Below are 20,639 nucleotides of genomic sequence, written 5' to 3'. Positions count from 1 at the left end.
GTGGCCAATGTCAATTTAAGCGGTGAGTCAATCAACAGCAGCAGATGTGCGGGGCTGGAGAGCTTTGGATATGTGAAACTGTGTAACTCAGCGTGAAATGGAAAAGAGAGAGAAGGGAGGACATGCAGCAAACTGTCACCGCGGCTGGATGCACAGCATATGTGCTGCCGTCTTAACTCCTCCTCCACCGGGCAGCACACTTTATATATAAAATAAAGGTAGACTAGGAGTACACACTTCACTGTCAGAATGTACAGACCACATTTGTGTTCTTGGGGGACAATGGCTTGTTGCTGAAGCAGAACCCTCCAAAGCTCAAATATGTACCCCTGAAATGGCCTTAGCGCTCATCTACTAACTCTTTACTTAATTAATTTGTCTTAATAATGTTAAAAACAGAAATCAATTATTTCAAACTCTTTGCTGCAATCCAAATGTATTGCTCACTTACACAATCATCATGGCACCTTTCAATGCCATGATCACTGTCACAGTAAAGCTAACTGTCACTAGCATGATAACGGCACACTTCCTGTGAACAACGGCACACTTCCTGTGATCACTGTCACAGTAAAGCTAACTGTCACTAGCATGATAACGGCACACTTCCTGTGAACAACGGCACACTTCCTGTGATCACTGTCACAGTAAAGCTAACTGTCACTAGCATGATAACGGCACACTTCCTGTGATCACTGTCACAGTAAAGCTAACTGCCACTAGCATGATAACGGCACACTTCCTGTGATCACTGTCACAGTAAAGCTAACTGTCACTAGCATGATAACGGCACACTTCCTGTGAACAACGGCACACTTCCTGTGATCACTGTCACAGTAAAGCTAACTGTCACTAGCATGATAACGGCACACTTCCTGTGATCACTGTCACAGTAAAGCTAACTGCCACTAGCATGATAACGGCACACTTCCTGTGATCACTGTCACAGTAAAGCTAACTGCCACTAGCATGATAACGGCACACTTCCTGTGATCACTGTCACAGTAAAGCTAACTGTCACTAGCATGATAACGGCACACTTCCTGTGAACAACGGCACACTTCCTGTGATCACTGTCACAGTAAAGCTAACTGTCACTAGCATGATAACGGCACACTTCCTGTGAACAACGGCACACTTCCTGTGATCACTGTCACAGTAAAGCTAACTGTCACTAGCATGATAACGGCACACTTCCTGTGATCACTGTCACAGTAAAGCTAACTGCCACTAGCATGATAACGGCACACTTCCTGTGATCACTGTCACAGTAAAGCTAACTGTCACTAGCATGATAACGGCACACTTCCTGTGATCACTGTCACAGTAAAGCTAACTGCTACTAGCATGATAACGGCACACTTCCTGTGATCACTGTCACAGTAAAGCTAACTGCCACTAGCATGATAACGGCACACTTCCTGCTTTGCTAAGAATAACACACTACAATTAGATATAAAAAAGCACACAATGCTCTCATTTTGACCTGAATATATGTGTGATGAGGTACATGAACTCAGGCACAGCCCCCAAGGCCACGCCCAGACCCTTTTCATAGATGACACATTATGTGGAAAGTAACATTTATGCACATTATAAATAAGGCTCCTGGATTTCTACCTTTGACGTAACAATCCAGAGAAAATTGAAACTAAGACTCTCTAAATGTTCGGCATTTTGTCCCAAAGTCCCATGATCATGTCCATAATCTCACTCTCATTGTGAAATAGAATATTGTAAACATAAATAAACATTAGCTAAAAAAACACATGACAGTAAGCTCCGCCCCCAAAGGAAATCATGATTTAGGGAGTCCCTATAGGCCAGAGGTCACCGACACTGTGCCCGCGGTCACCCCGCGGTCAGACACGACACTCACCCCAAACGCTGCTCAGCCTGTTAATGAGAGCTGGACCCAAACCAGGACTCACACGGGACTGATAGTTGCTCATTTGCTTGTATTTTGGCAATAACATAAATTGAATGAGTTCATGCTAGATTTAATACAAACTATCTTATTTTCTGATATTCTTTTAAACTGTTGTTTTGTTGTTATCACTCACTGGTGTAAAATGTGAATTAAAATTGGGTTTTCAAATTCTAAAATACATGATAAATACACATAAATGCCCCACACATTTGTCAAATATTTCCTCACAGTTTAATAGTTACAAATGTAGTTATAGGTCCATTTAGTTGAACTGAACCGGGCCTGGAGCAGGTCCGCGCTCATAAACCCCTGGTCCATGCTCCTGCTCACCATCTGGGATTATAATTTGATCAAGTTCTAGAACAGAATGGGTTTCTGATCCAAGAGAAATTAGGACCGTTGCCATAGCAATTAACACATTGAAACAAAATATTCTTTTGACTGAAGAAAAAGTCCTTAAAACGCTGCAGGAAGCTGGAAAAACGTCCAGTGACTCTCTCTACACTTCTCCCTCTCTCCTCTCCTCCTTTTTCAGAGATATTTCTCACCCCTCCCTCCCCCTTCCTCCTCCTCCCTCCCCCTCCCTCCCCCGTCCTCCCCCGTCCTCCCCCTCCCTCCCCCGTCCGGGTGTGTGCGCGGCGCCGCTCAGCCGTAAAAATGAGCCGTAATAAAAAAGTGATTTGCATGATTGGGCTGAGAGGGATGGGACGGAGGTCAAGGACAGGGCCGGCTGGTGTCGGCCATGTTGGCAAGGGCAGCGATGATTGACACGAGGGAACCATAGCAACGGCTGGTGCGTGACTACAAGTTGCATATTCTAACGTAAGGAGAAAGGCAGAACAGTGGCTACAGCAGAGCCGTTAAAAATGGAACTGGACGTTGGACTTTTGTTTCTTCAAATGAATATTACTCGAGTAAAAGAACAAAGTGCGTAAAGCTGCGTAAACTACTGGGTCAGAAAATCCACAATCAGCCACTAGGCTGTGTTCACGTTGTAATGTCACGACCTCAGAAGGTGGAAAGGATTGCACTGGACTTTGACTCACTTCTGACTGCGACATCGATACAGAGATGGTCTGACCACAAAACATGCTCTACAACTTATTTTATTTATTTATGAACGTAGCATTTACATTGGACAGATGCAAAGTTTTAAGTGTATGTAGCAGAATATGCTAATTTTCAACACCTGTCCATGGTCCAATTTAGAGTCACCAATGTTACCTCACACATGCATGTGATTGGATGGTGGGAGGAGCCAGACAACCCGGAGAGAACCCAGAGGGAACCCACGGTAACACGGGGAGAACATGCAGATTCCTTCTTGGGAGGCAAGAGCGCCAACCGCCTCTGCCACCGTGCACCCCAAACTAAATGAAATGCGGCCGTTGCTAGAAACAATAGACGAAGGAGGATGTGTTCTTCCAAATGTGGGATGTTCGTTCACAAAACACACGGAAGAGTTTCACTTCCACAATCACGCTCACAGTAATTGAGCCAAAGCGAGGAGTGGAGCCCGGAGGTGCTGACCATTTGAAAACACCAGTGACCGGGTTCGAAGGAGACAATGGCATTTCTCTGCCTCTATGAGACGAGCAGGCCAAGTTACAGGTCAGATCCCAGCAAGGAGAATGCATTTGCTCCACAGTGGTAAGCAATAAAACCCCTGTGATTGACTAAATGCCCTCCATTACAAAGAAGTTTTTTTTTGCGTACTGAATCTTACTGACAGAGGCAATCCGACATCTAATCCATGCATTCTCTGAAGAAGAGCCCTGTTTATGAGGCAATACATGCTTTGTACAGAATATCAAGATATGAAAATGAAGTAGAGTCAAGTTTTCAGAAAATATAACACAATATGTCTCTATTCAAGAAGAGAAAAACACAATAAAAGGACCACAGTTCCCAGCAGGCCTTGCAGCATCGGTCACATGTCGTTAGCCTGTCACAGAAGCTAATCATGATGTATCCATGGTTGTTAGCAGCACATGTGCCTCCAATGGAGCAGGGACTGTTGACATCTCAAACATACGTCGGCATAATCACATCATAACTCAGGCTTTAGCACAGGTACAGCACGAGGGGGAAGAGCACAGAACGCAGACCATTACACCTTTAACATACACCACAGGTTGTTTTTGGTGGACAGTCACGATTTCATCCTCTACTGACCACCACAACACTCGTCTGGAATTCATAAAAACATTGATACATTCACATCTTTCATTTTACATCAGCAAAGTCGTCCGTTTGTAAAGAAAGATACATGTTATGCACCAAATCACCAAAGTAAGGTCCTATGTTTGTGAATTCTGTTCACCGACAGTGACAATAAACCTTTTCTGAACAATGATAAAAACATATGTAAAATCAAAAAAGAAAGGAAAAAAATAAAAATAGGCTTAATATGTACACAAATGTACAGTATAATTTACTTATGTGGTGCAGAAAGTGAACAGTGAGTGATTAATGATGGTTGAAGTGACAGTGTTTAAGAAGTGTTCATGAGTCCAACAGCAGAGGGAGAGAAACTGAGGGGCGTGGCCTCCTGCCTGAGGGGAGTGGCCTCCTGCCTGGGGGGAGTGGCCTCCTGCCTGGGGGGAGTGGCCTCCTGCCTGAGGGGAGTGGCCTTCTGCTTGAGGGGAGTGGTCTCCTGCCTGAGGGGCGTGGCCTCCTGCCTGAGGGGAGTGGCCTCCTGCCTGGGGGGAGTGGCCTCCTGCCTGAGGGGAGTGGCTTTCTGCTTGAGGGGAGTGGTCTCCTGCCTGAGGGGCGTGGCCTCCTGCCTGAGGGGAGTGGTCTCCTGCCTGAGGGGAGTGGCCTTCTGCTTGAGGGGAGTGGTCTCCTGCCTGAGGGGCGTGGCCTCCTGCCTGAGGGGAGTGGTCTCCTGCCTGAGGGGAGTGGCCTTCTGCTTGAGGGGAGTGGTCTCCTGCCTGAGGGGCGTGGCCTCCTGCCTGAGGGGAGTGGCCTGCTGCCTGAGGGGCGTGGCCTCCTGCCTGAGGGGCGTGGCCTCCTGCCTGAGGGGAGGGGCTCTTTAAGTTTGGCTTGTAAACTGCTTCCAACAAACACTAACCATGTTTTTACTTTGAGGAGAAAAGAAGCCCATGTCTTCTTGAACATGACCGTCCTTGACCCCGAATAAGAACAAGCGGGAGAACATGAACGAATGAATGAACAAATGAACGAACGAATGCTGAAATGATCATGTTTTCTATTTATTTGTAAATCCTGTAGTTCAACTACTCTGGGATGCAGTGTTGGACCGTCAGGACCAGCAAGGCCTTCTCTGCTGCCCTAAACATAATTAGAATATTTTATAATATATATATATATATTTTCCCACAAATATTTATTGCATTATTCCCCAGAGTAAGAGTTTTACTCTTCATGTCATCGCGTTCCTCTTGTTTCACTGCTTCTGCTTTGGAGGTCTGGTCTTTATGTTAGATCTTTGATCCAATCATATTCAGCCATCATGTGATGCCATCTGCCCTCTGACCTCCATCTGCCCTCTGACCTCCATCTGCCCTCTGACCTCCATCTGCCCTCTGACCCTCATCTGCCCTCTGACCCTCATCTGCCCTCTGACCTTGTCGAGTCAGAACCCTGGCTCCTTCTCTGATGACAGGTGCGTGAAGTGCAGTGTAGTGGTAGTTTTGGTTGCCAGGGTTACGGAGTTAGAAGCGCGGATCCGCTGTTTAGAGGAGCTTAAGTCCAGTTATAGTTCGGTTTTAGCGCGAGGGCTACCGGACCGCGCTGCAGGGCGTAGCATTAGCATTAGCAGTGGCAGTAAGGCCGAGCTCAGCCCCTCAGCGTCTCCCGTGCAGCCGGGACTAGATCAGGAACAGAATAGGGACCATTTTGTGACAGTTCGGAGGGGACAAGGCGCTAAACGCCGAACCTCAGAGCGCCGTGAGCTTCACGTCTATAATAGGTTTTCTCCCCTCAGCGATCACACGCCCGCTGAACACACGAGAGAAACTCTTGTAATCGGGAGTTCTATTGTTAGAGACGTGAAGCTGCCAGCTGCTAGCGTTAGGTGTTACCCGGGGGCCAGAATGGGTGACATCGAAGGAAACCTTAGGATCTTAAAGCGGAGCAGGACCCGTTTCCGGCGAGTCGTGATTCACGCAGGCGGTAACGACGCCCGGCGGAGACAATCAGAGGTGCTCAAAGTTCAAGTAGCCGCGGTGTGTGACCTAGCGAAGTCGATGTCAGACACTGTAATATTTTCTGGTCCCCTGCCCAATCGGATCAATGCTGAATTGTACAGCCGTCTCTCAGCATTCAACAACTGGTTATCCAGATGGTGCCCTCAAAACAACGTTGTCTTTATTGATAACTGGAGTGCGTTTTGGGGAAAGCCCGGGCTCATACGCAGGGATGGCATCCATCCGACTTCGGAGGGTACATCCCTATTAGTTCGGAATTTGACCGATAGTCTTAGTCGTGTTAAGTGACCATCTAGGGATGAGCCCCAGGTGCAGAGCAGCAGTTCAAGACGCTCCTCTGTCGCTGAACTCTCGCCCGTTCTGTTACATGTGAAGTGTTCAGATTCAAGACAGATAGAGACTGTGTGTGTCCCTCGTGTCCCTCGTGTCCCTCGTACAAATAATGCCAAAAAGTCACATCTCAGAAAAAATATTTCAGGCGTCAGACCAAATAACTTAAGGAAAAAAACAATCACAAATGACACAAATACACAAATGAATAAACACGTAAAATGTGGACTGCTAAACATTAGAGCAATTTCCTCCAAATCGCTCTTAGTTAATGAATTAATTAGTGACTATAACATAGATCTTCAGCTCGAACTGAAACGTGGCTTCAACAAGACGACTACGTCAGACTAAATGAGTCCACCCACCCCACCCATGTTAACCCCACCCACCCATGTTAACCCCACCCACCCATGTTAACCCCACCCACCCATGTTAACCCCATCCACCCATGTTAACTTTCAGACCTCCAGGAGCACAGGCCGAGGTGGTGGTGTGGCAGTGATCTCACACTCAAGCGACTCATGAGCCCTAAAACTAACAATACATTTCACTCATTTAAAGCCTCATGCTGTCAATCACATGTCCAAATATGAAAAACCAAAAAAGAGTTTTGTTCATAGTTATCTACCGACCTCCTGGTCCCTATTCAGAGTTTTTAACAGAGTTTTCTGACTTTATATCAAACTTAGTGTTAGCCTGGGATACAATAGTTATAGCTGGAGACTTTAATATCCACGTGAACGTGAGTGATGACTCTCTCAGTAATGCCTTCAGCGCCTTGTTAGACAGCATTGGTTTCACTCAGAATGTAAATAAACCGACTCACATTCATAAGAACACTCTGGATCTTGTCCTAACGTATGGAACAGAGATTAGTGACCTCAGTGTCCTCCCTCAAAACCCTATATTGTCAGATCGTTTCCTAATTACCTTTCAGTTTATTCTTAAAGATCATCCAGTCCCACAAAATAAAGTTATAATGAAAAGGACAATATCTGAAAAATCTATCTCAAAATTCAAAGAAATAATAGAGCCAATATTCAGTGACATGTCATGTGATCCTGTCATGTGATCATGTCATGTGATCATGTCATGTGGTCATGTCATGTGATCATGATCACGTGATCATGTCATGTGATCATGTCATGTGATCATGTCACGTGATCCTGCTGAGAACAGTTTTAGTCCCAGTTTAAGTGATCAATGTGTCGACTTGACCATGAATTCTCTGAAGTCTGCTCTTGACGCTGTCGCGCCGTTAAAACAGAAGGTCATTAGGCCAAAGCGCGCCTCCCCATGGTACAACCAAGAACTGCGTTCACATAAACAAAGAGTTAGAAAGTTAGAGGGATTATTTCGTCGCTCTCACACAGAAGAATCCCTAAAAGCATGGAAAAGTTGCCTGCTGTCCTATAAGCAGGCTCTGCGTAAGGCCAAAACCAGATATTATTCAAATCTAATAGAAGTCAACAAAAGTAACACTAAATTCCTTTTCAGCACTGTAGCTAGGCTAACAAACTGTCACAGCAGTAGAGCCCTCAATCCCAGCTACACTCAGCTCTGATGATTTCCTCCTATTTTTTAACAATAAAATAAAAACAATCAGAGATAAATTAGATGAAATTACCCCCGCTATTCGCCCTGAACTAGCCCAAGCTGTAAATCTAACGTCTCATATAAATCCACCTGTAAACCTAGAAAGGTTCACAGCTGTTGATCAAGCAGAGATAACTTCAGCCATTATGTCCTCTAAAAGCTCCACTTGTGTCCTAGACCCCATTCCAAGCTCCTCAAAGACATTCTCCCCCTAATTATAGACTCTATTCTTAATATAATAAATACTTCAGTAGAAGGTGCTTATGTTCCACATCCTTCAAACATGCAGTCATTAAACCTCTTCTGAAAAAGCCTCATCTAGATCCCGACCTATTGTTAAACTACAGACCTATTTCAAATCTTCCCTTCGTCTCTAAAATCCTTGAAAAAGTTGTAGTAAAACAGCTTTGTCGCCACCTGCAGGACAATAACTTATTTGAAGTTTTCCAGTCAGGGTTCAGAGCCCACCACAGCACTGAAACTGCACTAGTTAAAGTCACAAATGATTTGTTATTAGCCGCTGACGATGGACTGGTCTCAATCCTGGTTCTGTTGGACCTCAGCGCAGCGTTTGACACCATCGACCACAACATTCTACTGCAGAGGTTAGAATGTGATGTAGGTGTTGGAGGAACAGCCCTCAGCTGGTTTAAATCCTATCTATCTGATAGGTACCAATTTGTTAATGTAAACCAGAGCTCCTCACCAAGCTCTAAAGTAATTTACGGTGTGCCACAGGGTTCGGTACTCGGTCCAATTCTGTTTACTCTTTATATGCTGCCATTAGGCAACATTATCAGAAAGCATGGCATTAACTTCCACTGCTCTGCAGACGACACTCAGCTGTATTTATCAATGAACCTGATCAGAGCGATCAAGTACAGACTTAGTACTTGTGTGAAGGAGATAAAAACCTGGATGACACTAAACTACCTGCTTCTTAACCCTGAAAAAACCGAGGTCATTGTGCTTGGCCCTAAGCATCTACGAGACTCTCTATCTGAGCAGATAGTCACACTGGACAATGTTAGTGTAGCCTCCAGTTCTACTGTAAGAAATCTTGGAGTCTTATTTGACCAGGAGCTCTCATTTAAAGCTCATATAAATCAAGCTTGTAAAACAGCCTATTTCCATTTGCGCAACAAGAGCCAAAATCAGAAGAATCCTGCCTAAAAGTGATGCCGAAAAACTTATCCATGCATTTGTAACGACTAGATTAGACTGTAACTCCTGCTCACAGCGTGTCCTAAAAGCTCCATAAAAAGCTTTCAACGGGTACAAAATGCAGCAGCAAGATTACTAACAGGAACAAAAAGAAGAGAGCACATTACGCCGGTGCTGAAGTCTCTTCACTGGCTCCTACCGAGTTTAGAATCAAATTCAAAATTCTACTCTTGACCTACAAAGCCATAAATGACATGGCCCCATCCTACCTCAAAGATGCTATAGAACCATATCATCCAAACAGAGCTCTTCGCTCTCAGAATGCCGGCCTTCTGGTGGTGCCAAGAGTCTCTAAAAGTACTGTAGGAGGTAGAGCGTTTAGCTCCCAAGCTCCTGTGTTATGGAATCAGCTCCCGACCCATGTTAAATATGCTGACACAGTCTCTTCATTTAAGTCCAGGCTTAAAACGTTCCTCTTCGAAATCGCTTATGGTCAGACTAGTTAGGATCAGAAACATAAACCCACAGCTTTAGCTACGCTGCCCTAGGAGTAACTATGCTGGGGAAAGTATGACGGCTTGAGCACTATCCTCTTCTTCTTCTGACTACGTATGCTATCAAACAATATTTATTTTTTGATTCCACTTGCAAATTGTTCACCGCCTTCTTTTCTTTCTCTCACTCCTGAGGACCTGTGGACCCAGATGCCCCTCCCCTGGTGAAGTGGTCCCTGCCCTGTGTGGACGGTCCCTCATCTGCCTGAGGAGTGGGTCCAGCTCGCCCCCGACGGTCCCTCATCTGCCTGAAGAGTGGGTCCAGCTCGCCTCAGACGGTCCCTCATCTGAAGAGTGGGTCCAGCTTAACTCAGACGGTCCCTCATCTGCCTGAAGAGTGGGTCCAGCTCCAGTCTCCCTTGTGTCCGTCTGTGAGAGTCGGATCTCTCCTTCACTGGAACTCCTCCAGGTTTCTACGCTTTTTTCCCAAAGAGGTTTTTTTTGTAGTTTTTCCTGGCCGAGAAGGAGAGTCTAAGGACAGAGGACCCTGGGACATCGTCCCTCGCCACCACAGACATTGTCTGACTTCATCGCCACCACAGACATTGTTGATTCATTTCTCCCTGTGACCCTCAGAGGCAACTGTTGTTGTGATTTTGGGCCTTACAAAAATAAATTGATTTTATTTGATTTGACCTTCATCTGTCCTCTGACCTTCATCTGCCCTCTGACCTTCATCTGCCCTCTGACCTCCATCTGTCCTCTGACCTCCATCTGCCCTCTAACCTTCATCTGCCCTCTGACCCTCATCTGTCCTCTGACCCTCATCTGCCCTCTGACCTTCATCTGTCCTCTGACCTTCATCTGCCCTTTGACCTTCATCTGCCCTCTGACCTTCATCTGTCCTCTGACCTTCATCTGCCCTCTGACCCTCATCTGTCCTCTGACCCTCATCTGCCCTCTGACCTTCATCTGTCCTCTGACCTTCATCTGCCCTTTGACCTTCATCTGCCCTCTGACCTTCATCTGCCCTCTGACCTCCATCTGCCCTCTGACCTTCATCTGCCCTCTGACCTTCATCTGCCCTCTGACCTTCAGACTCAACAGAGCTGGTGTTTGTAGCTTTAAGTGAATGGAAATGAAAATGATGTGTCAACCAATCAGCTTCAGAGTTGCTCTTGTGCGTCTGCAGCTGTTCCACAGGTGCAGCAGGTGCAGCACCTGCACGTCTTTTGATTGGATCACCAATATTGAGAGGCAGGTCCAATGGGCGGGGCTCAGAACGAGGAAATTGAATTTGACAGAGAAAGTAATCCGTGTACTACTAAGCTGTTTTTTCAACCCACAACGTGGAAGGAGGAAAAGATATCGATTTTCAAGAAAAGTTAGACATTGCTGAAACGTGCGGCGCGGACAAAGCGCGGAGAACGAGCACGGACAAGGTAAAACACGCCTGGTTAAACTGCGTTTCTGTCTAAATGTCTAGTGTCCAGAGCCATGGCATCATAAAGATGGTAATATGATGTAATAAGAGGTGGATTCATTCAGGTGGGACTGTGTGTGACCTCACTGAAGGCCCAAGCCCCAGACCCACGGCCCCAGACCCACGGCCCCAGACCCACGGCCCCAGACCCACGGCCCCAGACCCACGGGCCACGGGCCACCACTGATGGGATGGAAAGGGTCCTTTGCTCCATTGTATTCCCTTAAAGATTAAGATTAAGGAGTAAATAATTGTGTGTTTGATGATTTAAGATGGACAGTAATTGAACACATTAGTGCTAACATGCTAGTGGAGAGCACATTAGTGCTAACATGCTAGTGGAGAGCACATTAGTGCTAACATGCTAGTGGAGAGCACATTAGTGCTAACATGCTAGTGGAGAACACATTAGTGCTAACATGCTAGTGGAGAACACATTAGTGCTAACATGCTAGTGGAGAGCACATTAGTGCTAACATGCTAGTGGAGAACACATTAGTGCTAACATGCTAGTGGAGAACACATTAGTGCTAACATGCTAGTGGAGAGCACATTAGTGCTAACATGCTAGTGGAGAGCACATTAGTGCTAACATGCTAGGGGAGAACACATTAGTGCTAACATGCTAGTGGAGAACACATTAGTGCTAACATGCTAGTTGAGAACACATTAGTGCTAACATGCTAGTGAAGACCTCCAGTATCTGTTGTGCCCATAGCCTGCTTAGATAATAACTTTGATTAGAGTAAATCTATAAATACTTTATTCTGCAAATGAATACATAATAGAAGGTAAATCCATCTCATCAAACACACGTACGATCTACACTAGAATAGACGGCTTTTTTATAGGCCAAAGGTACAATAGATCTAAGTGTAACTGGAACACACTTCCATTACAGATGTAATGCTCGTCTACTCAATGACCACCATTTGTAAAAACAATCTCAAAGGTCAGTGCGTCCAGCTGCATATGTGCTGTGCCTTAACCTCTCCACCACCGGACAATACTGCATCCACAAAATATAACTGGTACAGGAAGTTCTGTGCTGGACATTGATGAAACCGTTCAACAGCAGCGCAGCAAACACCAGTGGCCTCTGGTCAGTGACAGCCTCTGGTCAGTGACAGCCTCTGGTCAGTGACAGCCTCTGGTCAGTGACAGCCTCTGGTCAGTGACAGCCTCTGGTCAGTGGCAGCCTCTGGTCAGTGGCAGCCTCTGGTCAGTGACAGCCTCTGGTCAGTGACAGCCTCTGGTCAGTGGCAGCGACTGCCTCTGGTCAGTGACAGCAGCGGCCTCTGGTCAGTGGTCACTTACCCAAGACGCCCAGTCGGTAGTTGAGGGTGACCACGATGACGTTGCCGTAGGCAGCGAGCACACTGGCATCAAACATGTTCCCCGTGCCCTCCATGTACGAGCCGCCGTGGATGAACAGCATCACGGGCTTCTTCCGCCGGTCTCGGATGTCTGCACAGAGGGTCAAAGGGTCAGAGGGTCAAGAACACACCACGACACGGACCATGATGCTTTGCACTGTTCTTGTATTGATAGGACACTGTAAATCACTAAACTAGCCACATGACTGGTTGTTGAGTGCAAACTGGTTCAGCTGACGTTTGAACTGAACACTTCCTGGTTCCATGACCCCGCCTCCTGCCCCAATCCATTATGTCCTATTCACAAATATGACAATAATGTTTGAAACAAACATTTATAAAACTACAAAAAAGGTATTTGGAGAAAATATTACTGTATTTATTGTATTTATTTTTTATTATTAAAAACTAAAAGTGCTCAACATCCAATCACAAAACAAGAATGAGATACAGATCTGTTATTGGACCAGGTGAAGCCATAAGCCCAGCCCACTGTTACACTGTACAATATGTTACACTGTACAATATGTTACACTGTACAATATGTTACTCGAGTAAAACTGTTACACTGTACAATATGTTACTCGAGTAAAACTGTTACACTGTACAATATGTTACTCGAGTAATGACTGTTACACTGTACAATATGTTACTCGAGTAAAGACTATTACACTGTACAATATGTTACTCGAGTAATGACTGTTACACTGTACAATATGTTACTCGAGTAAAACTGTTACACTGTACAATATGTTACTCGAGTAAAACTGTTACACTGTACGATATGTTACTCGAGTAAAGACTGTTACACTGTACAATATGTTACTCGAGTAAAGACTGTTACACTGTACAATATGTTACACTGTACAATATGTTACACTGTACAACATGTTACTCGAGTAAAGACTGTTACACTGTACAATATGTTACACTGTACAATATGTTACTCGAGTAGAGACTGTTACACTGTACAATATGTTACTCGAGTAAAACTGTTACACTGTACAATATGTTACTCGAGTAAAGACTGTTACACTGTACAATATGTTACTCGAGTACAGACTGTTACACTGTACAATATGTTACTCGAGTAAAGACTGTTACACTGTACAATATGTTACTCGGGTAAAACTGTTACACTGTACAATATATTACTCGAGTAAAACTGTTACACTGTACAATATGTTACTCGAGTAAAACTGTTACACTGAACAATATGTTACTCGAGTAAAGACTGTTACACTGTACAATATGTTACTCGGGTAAAACTGTTACACTGTACAATATATTACTCGAGTAAAACTGTTACACTGTACAATAGGTTACTCGAGTAAACACAGTAAACCCTTCAATGTGAATTGGCCTTGAACCCAATCAAACAAACAAAGATTTTAACAAAAATGAAAAAAGAAAGAATAGACGTTATATTATATATTATATTATTATATATATATATATATATATTATATTATATTTACAAGAGACACATCAATTATACTGAACATCAAAAAATAAAAAGTTTGTTATAAAAATTCTTATTATTTATCATACAAAGGTAAACATAGAGGGGGAGTTGCTATATTGACCAAATCGTTTTTGAAAAGAGTTTTGAACGTGAGGATAAAGAGGCAGATATGAACTGGTTAAAGGGAATATGAATGGAAAGGTTTTCACTCTTTTAAATGTGTTTGCTCCACCAGGGGGCGATCACCTTCTCTGCTGATGTCATGGACCTGACCCTGAACCACTCTGAGGGAACCCTGACCCTGAACCACTCTGAGGGAACCCTGACCCTTGACCCTGAACCACTCTGAGGGAACCCTGACCCTGAACCACTCTGAGGGAACCCTGACCCCTGACCCTGAACCACTCTGAGGGAACCCTGACCCTGAACTACTCTGAGGGACCCCTGACCCTGAACCACTCTGAGGGAACCCTGACCCTGAACCACTCTGAGGGAACCCTGACCTTGAACTACTCTGAGGGACCCCTGACCCTGAACTACTGAGGGAACCCTGACCCCTGACCCTGAACCACTCTGAGGGAACTCTGACCCTGAACCACTCTGAGGGAACCCTGACCCTGATCCACTCTGAGGGAACCCTGACCCCTGACCCTGAACCACTCTGAGGGAACCCTGACCCTGAACCACTCTGAGGGAACCCTGACCTTGAACTACTCTGAGGGACCCCTGACCCTGAACTACTCTGAGGGAACCCTGACCCTGAACCACTCTGAGGGAACCCTGACCCCTGACCCTGAACCACTCTGAGGGAACCCTGACCCTGAACCACTCTGAGGGAACCCTGACCCTGATCCACTCTGAGGGAACCCTGACCCCTGACCCTGAACCACTCTGAGGGAACCCTGACCCTGATCCACTCTGAGGGAACCCTGACCCCTGACCCTGAACCACTCTGAGGGAACCCTGACCCTGATCCACTCTGAGGGAACCCTGACCACTGACCCTGAACCACTCTGAGGGAACCCTGACCCTGACCCACTCTGAGGGAACCCTGACCCTGAACCACTCTGAGGGAACCCTGACCCACTCTGAGAGAACCCTGACCCTGAACCACTCTGAGGGAACCCTGACCCCTGACCCTGAACCACTCTGAGGGAACCCTGACCCCTGACCCTGAACCACTCTGAGGGAACCCTGACCCACTCTGAGGGAACCCTGACCCACTCTGAGGGAACCCTGACCCACTCTGAGGAAACCCTGACCCTGACCCACTCTGAGGGAACCCTGACCCCTGACCCTGAACCACTCTGAGGGAACCCTGACCCTGAACCACTCTGTGGGAACCCTGACCCTGAACCACTCTGAGGGAACCCTGACCCACTCTGAGGGAACCCTGACCCTGAACCACTCTGAGGGAACCCTGACCCTGACCCACTCTGAGGGAACCCTGACCCTGACCCACTCTGAGGGAACCCTGACCCTGACCCACTCTGAGGGAACCCTGACCCACTCTGAGGGAACCCTGACCCTGAACCACTCTGAGAGAACCCTGACCCCTGACCCTGATCTGTGGAGGAGATTGGAATCTTCACATTCAGCTACATTAGACGTGTGGAGCTCAAGATGCTCTGGAGGAACAAGAAATGACAAGTTCTGTCTCTTATTGAAGAAAACAGGATTGATTGACATGTGGAGGGAGATGAACCCTAGAGCACAACATTATCCTCATGTTTCTAATCCACATACAATATATTACAGAAGAACTACTTTTTTGTTCTCAATAAAGACAGATCTAAATTCACTGAAGCAGTTACAATGATCAGACAGGATTCATGACCAAACGACAAACACAAGACGACATAAGACGATCCTCAAACAGAATGAGCCAAATACAAAAACAAGAAAACAAAGCTGTAATAGTAAGTTTGGACGCAGAGAGGGTTTTTGATTCTGTTTGCTGGCTATATTTATTTAAATGCTAAACAAATTTCAAATTAACAATTTAATTATAGAAAATATTGGGACTCTTTACGATGGTCAAACATCAAGAATGAGAATCAATGGTCATCTGAGAGGTCCACTGACTCTGGACAAAGGGGTCAGGCAAGGCTGTGCCTGGTCTCTCCCCCTGTTCTCTTTGTATTTGGAACCATCGGCCCAATTTATTAGACAATCAAAAACAATTCACGGTGTTACAATTGATGGCATGGAACATAAAGTTGCCTGTTGCAGCTGAAATTCTATTGTATTTGACAGAACTATACATTTCCATAACCAATGTGATGCATTTTCTTCAAGAAATTGGTCAAATGTGTGGATGGTGCTCCATAGAGACCTATCAACAATTCTGGAGAAAAATGATAGCCCTCTTTTTAAAACCCTAAAACAAGATCTTGAGAAATTAAATATTATCCCATACTTAAAGGTTGAATGGACGATTTTTTTGGTCCTCGTGACGTGGACTGCCGATTAGTCCTGCCACGTATCAATCATAAAACGCACCTACCGCTCACCCGCAGAACCTCGTTCACCTGCAGAGCCTCGTTCACCTGCAGAGCCTCGCTCACCTGCAGCCGCGTGCGGCTCGTCCCCACGAGCAGCACGGTTCCGCGTGTCTAAGCGCATTGATCTATCATAATATAGTTCCCTCAGTGACGGGGCAAAATGAAGACGAAGAAAGACAGTTCGAGCTGACGCAGAAGAAGATGGAAATCTACGGGAGACGAGAGATGTGATGCGATCGGTCGCGCTAATAAACAAATGCACGTGTGTGTTGTATCAGTCCGCACGGGGGAGTGGCATGTGCACGGGGGAGTGGCATGTGCACGGGGGAGTGGCATGTGCACGGGGGAGTGGCATGAGCACAGGGGAGTGGCATGAGCACAGGGGAGTGGCATGAGCACGGGGGAGTGGCATGAGCACGGGGGAGTGGCATGAGCACGGGGGAGTGGCATGAGCACAGGGGAGTGGCATGAGCACAGGGGAGTGGCATGAGCACAGGGGAGTGGCATGAGCACAGGGGAGTGGCATGAGCACAGGGGAGTGGCATGAGCACAGGGGAGTGGCATGAGCACAGGGGAGTGGCATGAGCACAGGGGAGTGGCATGAGCACAGGGGAGTGGCATGAGCACTTCCACCTGAGTTCTCAAATCGCAGAAAAATCGTCCATTGTACCTTTAAATATAAGTAAAAGGATTGAAATTGTAAAAATGAATGTTTTGCCAAGATTTGTTCCAGACTCTTCTGATTTCCATCCCCAACCGGCTGTTCGATGAGTGGAATAAAGCAAACTCAAGATTTCTGTGGCAAAGCAGAAAACCCAGAATCCAATTAAAAACACTAGAATTATCTAAAGAAAAAGGAGGCGGGGTTTGCCTTGTTTGAAAATGACTTTATTTCAGCTCAAATAAGAGAGTCTGTATCTGAAGCTCAATGGTCTCATACTGAGAGTAATGTGGTGCCGGAGGTTCCTGTACAGGTCTCATACTGAGAGTCATGTGGTGCCGGAGGTTTCTGTACAAGTCTTATACTGAGAGTCATGTGGTGCCGGAGGTTTCTGTACAAGTCTTATACTGAGAGTAATGTGGTGCCGGGGTTCCTGTACAGTTCTTATACTGAGAGTCATGTGGTGCCGGGGGTTCCTGTACAGGTCTTATACTGAGAGTAATGTGGTGCCGGGGGTTCCTGTACAGGTCTTATACTGAGAGTAATGTGGTGCCGGGGGTTCCTGTACAGGTCTTATACTGAGAGTAATGTGGTGCCGGGGGTTCCTGTACAGGCCTTATACTGAGAGTAATGTGGTGCCGGGGGTTCCTGTACAGGTCTTATACTGAGAGTCATGTGGTGCCGGAGGTTTCTGTACAAGTCTTATACTGAGAGTAATGTGGTGCCGGGGGGTCCTGTACAGGTCTTACTGGCAGATGACAGACGCTTGAGTCTGACGGAGGAAGTGAAGAATCCCTGGGTCAAATCTCTAAAACTCTAAATTGGCCCTAGTGAATGACTGTGAGAGTGTATGTGTCTGTTTTAACGTGACGAGTTGGCCACTGTCCAGGGTGAACCCCGCCTAAGGCCCACAGTCACTGGGATAGGCTCCAGTCACCCGTAGAAAATGAATGAATGAACATTAACGAGAAATTAAACAGGGTAATGACCATTATAACCCTCTGATCCTTTCAAGGAGAATAATATATAAATGATATCAATGTATTTCTAATCTGGACGGTTACTCTACTAAATATATTAAAAATGTACAGGCTGAAACTGGATTGGTGGATTCAGGGCCTTTCACTGCAGCTTGTAGGTGTAACTGGCTCTTATGACATTTACCATGTTCTGGAGCAGTTTGGGGACTAAACTGCCCAGAACACTAGTTTTAGAGCTCACGCACAGGCTTTATTTTCCTCACACCATCTTTGGTTTATTCTGGCACTCACTGGATGGATTTTTTTTGTAAAACCATGTTGTGTGATATCAGCCATATTCTTTTCTTTCCCCCTTCGTTCTTTCCCCCTCCAAAGCATGTTTGGTCAAAAGAGACCACGCTCATAATCTGCATCAATTAGTGATTAATGCATACATTTTCCATGATTTATCCCACAAGATGAAACATTTACATCAACAGCCCTAAAACTATGTGCAGTATCAAGGGCCTTTGGCCTGACCAAGTTTTTTATTTTTTGCTTTATTCTCTGGGTTCCTCCATTTCTTTTGTGTTTTGCTCACTGGTTTTGTTCAGTTTGTTTTCTGTATTATGAAAAATAAAGGACAAGAACAAGGACATTGTATTACAACATTACTCAAGTGAATGTACACGTGCTTATTCCCCTCTGAACACCGAGCCCAGATCCTGCCCGTGCTTCTCTTCATTTAACCCTCTTCCACAGTGCATGTTATGAGCACATCTCACAGTGTCTTATGAGTATTCTTTGGCCCTTTCCCACCTCTTGTTTGCTCTCCAAACACTCTCCGGGGCCTTGTTATGGCTAAAAGTCCCCGCGATCTGCTTTTGTAGGTCGGGTAGAGAAGGAAGAATCCTCTGGTGGCCTGGTGCTTTGGCCTCACACTGCTGTTATGTTCAAAACAGATTCCCAAAGTGGGTCTTTACTCACAGAAGCAAATAATACAGGGCAAATAGTGCTTTATTTCAGCCTTGCAAGCTTGAGCTCTTTCTCCACACCTGCTTGGCCTGCTTTTTAAATGTTTAATTTGCTAAATAATCCACTGGAGTGATTGCACGAGCGATTTCTATGCATTTGTTAGACAATTGGGTTCAAATGAGCTTTAAATGGTCTTTGTTATGTGTTATTCCATAGTTGATGTGGATAATTCAAGTGATAAACATTATGGATTGGACTTTAGTGCTGACTTCACGTTGCATTATGTAACTGTCTTAATTAATTTAGTGGTATAGGTCATATTCAAGAAAAGAAGGAATATATCATTAAAAACAACACAGACCCGACCTGTAACGTGGTGGTTGCCAGAGTCAGGACTAAACATGGAGCGGCCTCCTGCTGGTGCCAGAGTCAGGACTAAACATGGACCGGCCTCCTGCTGGTGCCAGAGTCAGGACTAAACATGGAGCGGCCTCCTGCTGGTGCCAGAGTCAGGACTAAACATGGACCGGCCTCCTGCTGGTGCCAGAGTCAGGACTAAACATGGACCGGCCTCCTGCTGGTGCCAGAGTCAGGACTAAACATGGACCGGCCTCCTGCTGGTGCCAGAGTCAGGACTAAACATGGAGCGGCCTCCTGCTGGTGCCAGAGTCAGGACTAAACATGGACCGGCCTCCTGCTGGTGCCAGAGTCGGGACTAAACATGGGCCGGCCTCCTGCTGGTGCCAGAGTCAGGACTAAACATGGAACGTCCAGAGAACGTACGCCGATTTTGAAGTCAGTGGGCAAAACGCCCTAGGAGGAGTTCGTCAAAGTTTGACGTGAACAAAATGGCTAACACAGCCTGTTTTCATTTTCAAAGGAAGATGGCGGCCATAGGGTAAGTCTGGGGGCGTGGCCACAATAATATATATTTTTTGTCCTCACGAGAGGAATACGTGTCCCGAATTTCGTGGCTTTACGCCAAAGTTGACCTCGGGGCGTCTCCCATAGGCGCAATGTATTTTGACTTTTGTCGGTGGCGCTGTCGCGCCATTTTTTAACGAAAAAAAAAATGGCCCAGAAAAAATAAAATTTTTCGCCGATTCTGAATTTTGGGCAAAGTTTGGTGAGTTTTTGAGCATGTTCAGGGGGTCAAATTAGAGATCAAAGCGCTGAAGAAGAACAAGAAAAATAATAAAAATAATAATATTTTTAGCAAAAACAATATAGCCGTTTCCACTATAACAACAAATTATACATCGTTTGAAAGCTCTAAGCCTTCCCGATGCCGCCATGGGGTGGAATCATCATTACGAGCGCTTACGCGCTCGTCACTCCCCATTCCGTCGGGATGCCCCGCCCACTCCCCCATAGACTTCCATTGATTTGAGCAGATACAAGCATGGCCCATGCCTGCGGCATGGATTCTCGCGTACGGGACGATGCCAGGAGGGTTTTTGGAGGAATGCAGCGCTTCGCGCTGCTGTTGTCAACAATTAGTGAATGGGCTACGCCCATTCACTAATTGTT

The 20,639-nt window shown here is 45.9% G+C and overlaps 1 protein-coding gene across 2 annotated transcripts in view; it reads right to left on the bottom strand.

The window, feature by feature from the left end:
• Positions 1 to 20,639, bottom strand: part of nlgn2a (neuroligin 2a) — a 256,908-nt gene that overhangs the window by 81,932 nt on the left and 154,337 nt on the right. For both annotated transcript variants that reach the window (XM_072459098.1, XM_072459099.1), the window contains one exon: positions 12,487 to 12,636. In XM_072459098.1, the coding sequence (XP_072315199.1) occupies positions 12,487 to 12,636 (150 nt within the window). The remainder of the gene's footprint in view (positions 1 to 12,486; positions 12,637 to 20,639) is intronic.

Source organism: Eucyclogobius newberryi, unplaced genomic scaffold, assembly GCF_026437365.1.
Source record: "Eucyclogobius newberryi isolate DKJ021-1_F unplaced genomic scaffold, fEucNew1.0.hap1 SCAF_22, whole genome shotgun sequence".
In the NCBI taxonomy this organism is placed as follows: Eukaryota; Metazoa; Chordata; class Actinopteri; order Gobiiformes; family Gobiidae; genus Eucyclogobius; species Eucyclogobius newberryi.
This window is presented reverse-complemented; position numbering and strand designations above follow the sequence as displayed.